Source organism: Mandrillus leucophaeus, unplaced genomic scaffold (assembly GCF_000951045.1).
Source record: "Mandrillus leucophaeus isolate KB7577 unplaced genomic scaffold, Mleu.le_1.0 Scaffold418, whole genome shotgun sequence".
In the NCBI taxonomy this organism is placed as follows: Eukaryota; Metazoa; Chordata; class Mammalia; order Primates; family Cercopithecidae; genus Mandrillus; species Mandrillus leucophaeus.
Genome location: NW_012104454.1, coordinates 1 through 2546, shown reverse-complemented (window position 1 = coordinate 2546; position 2546 = coordinate 1). Strand labels below are relative to the sequence as shown.

General features: G+C 47.9%; 1 protein-coding gene across 1 annotated transcript in view; it reads left to right on the top strand.

The window, feature by feature from the left end:
* The window catches only part of LOC105548676 (GON-4-like protein), a gene marked incomplete at its 3' end in the record, with an annotated part of 26924 nt that extends 24383 nt beyond the window's left edge, over positions 1-2541 (top strand). Inside the window, exons 8-10 of the mRNA XM_011992833.1 lie at positions 104-217; positions 1181-1391; positions 2021-2541. Of these exons, the coding sequence (XP_011848223.1) occupies positions 104-217; positions 1181-1391; positions 2021-2541 (846 nt within the window). The remainder of the gene's footprint in view (positions 1-103; positions 218-1180; positions 1392-2020) is intronic.
* Between the last annotated feature and the right edge of the window lie 5 nt (positions 2542-2546).

Here is a 2546-nt window from a genome sequence, read left to right as displayed (position 1 = left end):
TGCCACTGCACTCCAGCGTGGGCCACAGAGTGAGACTCTGTCTAAAAAAAAAAACAACACACACAAAAAACTTGGCAGCTAATCAAGCCCAAGTATCTCCTAGGAGACTGAGTGGCCAGATGGGACCAAGGACTGTGCCTGCTCCTGCCACGAAGGAGGTCCAGATTCCAAGTTGAAGAAGAGCAAAAGGCGGAGCTGTAGCCACTGTAGCAGCAAGGTGAGGAAAGTATCAAGGGTACTGGTCCTAAGGGGTATCAGAGCTGCTGGGGGCATTGTTTGCTACCAAGAATTGTACCTTACTGAATTCCTAAAAAGGCATATATATATATATATAAAAAAAAAAAACAGTCAGTACACATATATGTGTACGTATGCAAAATAAATGGAATCTGCTACAAATACGTGATTTTGTTTTTTAAGGAGAATTCTGTAAAACTTTTGGAATTGGAAAAACAAAATACCAGTTAAAATATTTCCCTCAGATATTAGAAAATGAAATAAACCTCTGTCATGAAAATAGTCTCTACAAGTAATCCTGGTTCTCTAGAGTGGAGTTGGTTGGCAGGAAAAACACAGTTCTTAGTAAGAGAAGGAGTTGTGGAATCCAATACTCTATTCTGGGCAATTTAAAATCCTTGGAGCAGGGAGGCAGAGGTTGCAGTGAACCATGATGATACCACTGAGTTCCAGCCTGGGTGACAGTGAGACCGTGTTTAAAAAAGAAAAAAAATCAAATCCTTAGAGGAGTAGCTGGGCAACAGAGGACTCCGGAGGCTCAGCTGGGAGATCACTTGAGCCCAGGAGTCTGAGGCTGTAGTGTACCACCATGGTCATGCCTGTGTAAACAGCCACTGCACTCCAGCCTGGGCAAGATAATCTGTGTCATCTGAGACCCTGTCTATCTTTTCTTTTTGTTGTCATTTGAGAGAGTCTCACTATGTTGCCCAGGCTGATCTTGAACCCTTGGGCTCAAGTGATCCTCACCCCTTAGCCTCCCAAGTAGCTAGGTTTATAGGCATGTACCACTGCACGCAGTTGAAACCCTGTCAACAAAATTGTTGGAGCAGACATGCATGTGGGTTGACTTGGTGAGCATCAGGCAGGGCTTCTTCCTTTAGTGGGCCCCAATCAAAGACATAGGCGGTCAGGACACCTTTGACCCAGTAGACCATCCCTGCAGGTCTGTGACAGCAAATCCTACAAGAGCAAGGAGCCCCATGAGTTGGTGGGCAGCAGCCCCCACCGAGAGGCTAGTCCTATGCCTGGAACTAAGGAAGCTGGGCAGGGCAAGGATGTGACGGAAGAGGAAGCCCCAGAGGAGCGGGAGAGCACTGAGGCCACCCAGAGCAGGACTGTCAGGACCACCAGAAAGGGAGAGATGCCTGTTTCAGGTGAGTGATCTGCCAACCCAGCCCTTCTGTTCCTGTCTCATTCTCCTGTACTCCAGACAGGAACCTCCATGAGCCTGGATAAATAGCCTTTACAGGGATGGATATACTACCTCTTTCACTGATGTACCCATAGGAAGCCCTTCTCCTGTTCAGGCTTTTTCTGTCCTATGGCCTCACTCCTCTTGCAGAATTAAGAATGCCACAAATTTCATGCGATTCAACATTGTCTTTTCTTTCCATTCCTAAAACCCTTCCCCCATCTCCAAATCTACTATAATCTACATCGTAAAGACTGGGCCATTCTCAGCTTTGGCAGTAGGACTTTATATCTTTGCATAAGTGACATTATGCCCCCCACCTCCACCCAACTCTTTTATTATTTATAATTTTTGTAGTGATGGGATCTCACCATATTGCCCAGGCTAGTCTCAAACTCCTGGCCTCAAGCGATCCCACCACTTTGGCTTCCCAAAGTGCAGGCATTATAGGTGTGAGCCACCATGCCCGGCCCTCTTTTGTATTAGAATTTTTGCACAGTACCTGGCCACAGTGACCTATGGTAAATTCTCATGCTTAGGTGCATCTTGATCCTGACAGTACCCTGAGATCCTTATTTTCCTCCTAAGCAGGATTGCCAGTGGGGGCCACTTTGCCGTCCCCTCGAGAAGTGACTCTTACAAAACAGCTCCTCCTGGATGGCCCACCACCTCATTCACCAGAGACTCCTCAATTTCCCCCCAAAACTGGAGCTGTACTGTACACTGTTAAGAGAAACCAGGTTGGGCCTGAGGCTCTCTCCTGCCCCAAGGCATCCCCCAGACTTCAGAAAGAGAGGGAGGGCCAAAAGGCAGTGGGTGAGTCAGAGGCTTTGATGCTGGTCTGGGATGCATCAGAAACTGAGCAATTGCCTGGTACCGTGGAACCCCATGCTTCCTTCCTGAGTCCTGTTTCCTCAAAGACCAGAGATGCAGGGAGAAGACATGTGTCCGGGAAACCAGACACTCAAGAGAGATGGCTGCCCTCAAGCAGAGGTAGGGTGAAGACAAGAGACAGGACATCCCCTGTCCATGAATCTCCATCAGGAATTGACACGTCAGAGACTTCTCCCAAAGCCCCTAGAGGGGGTTTGTCTAAAGACAGTGGAACACAGGGCAA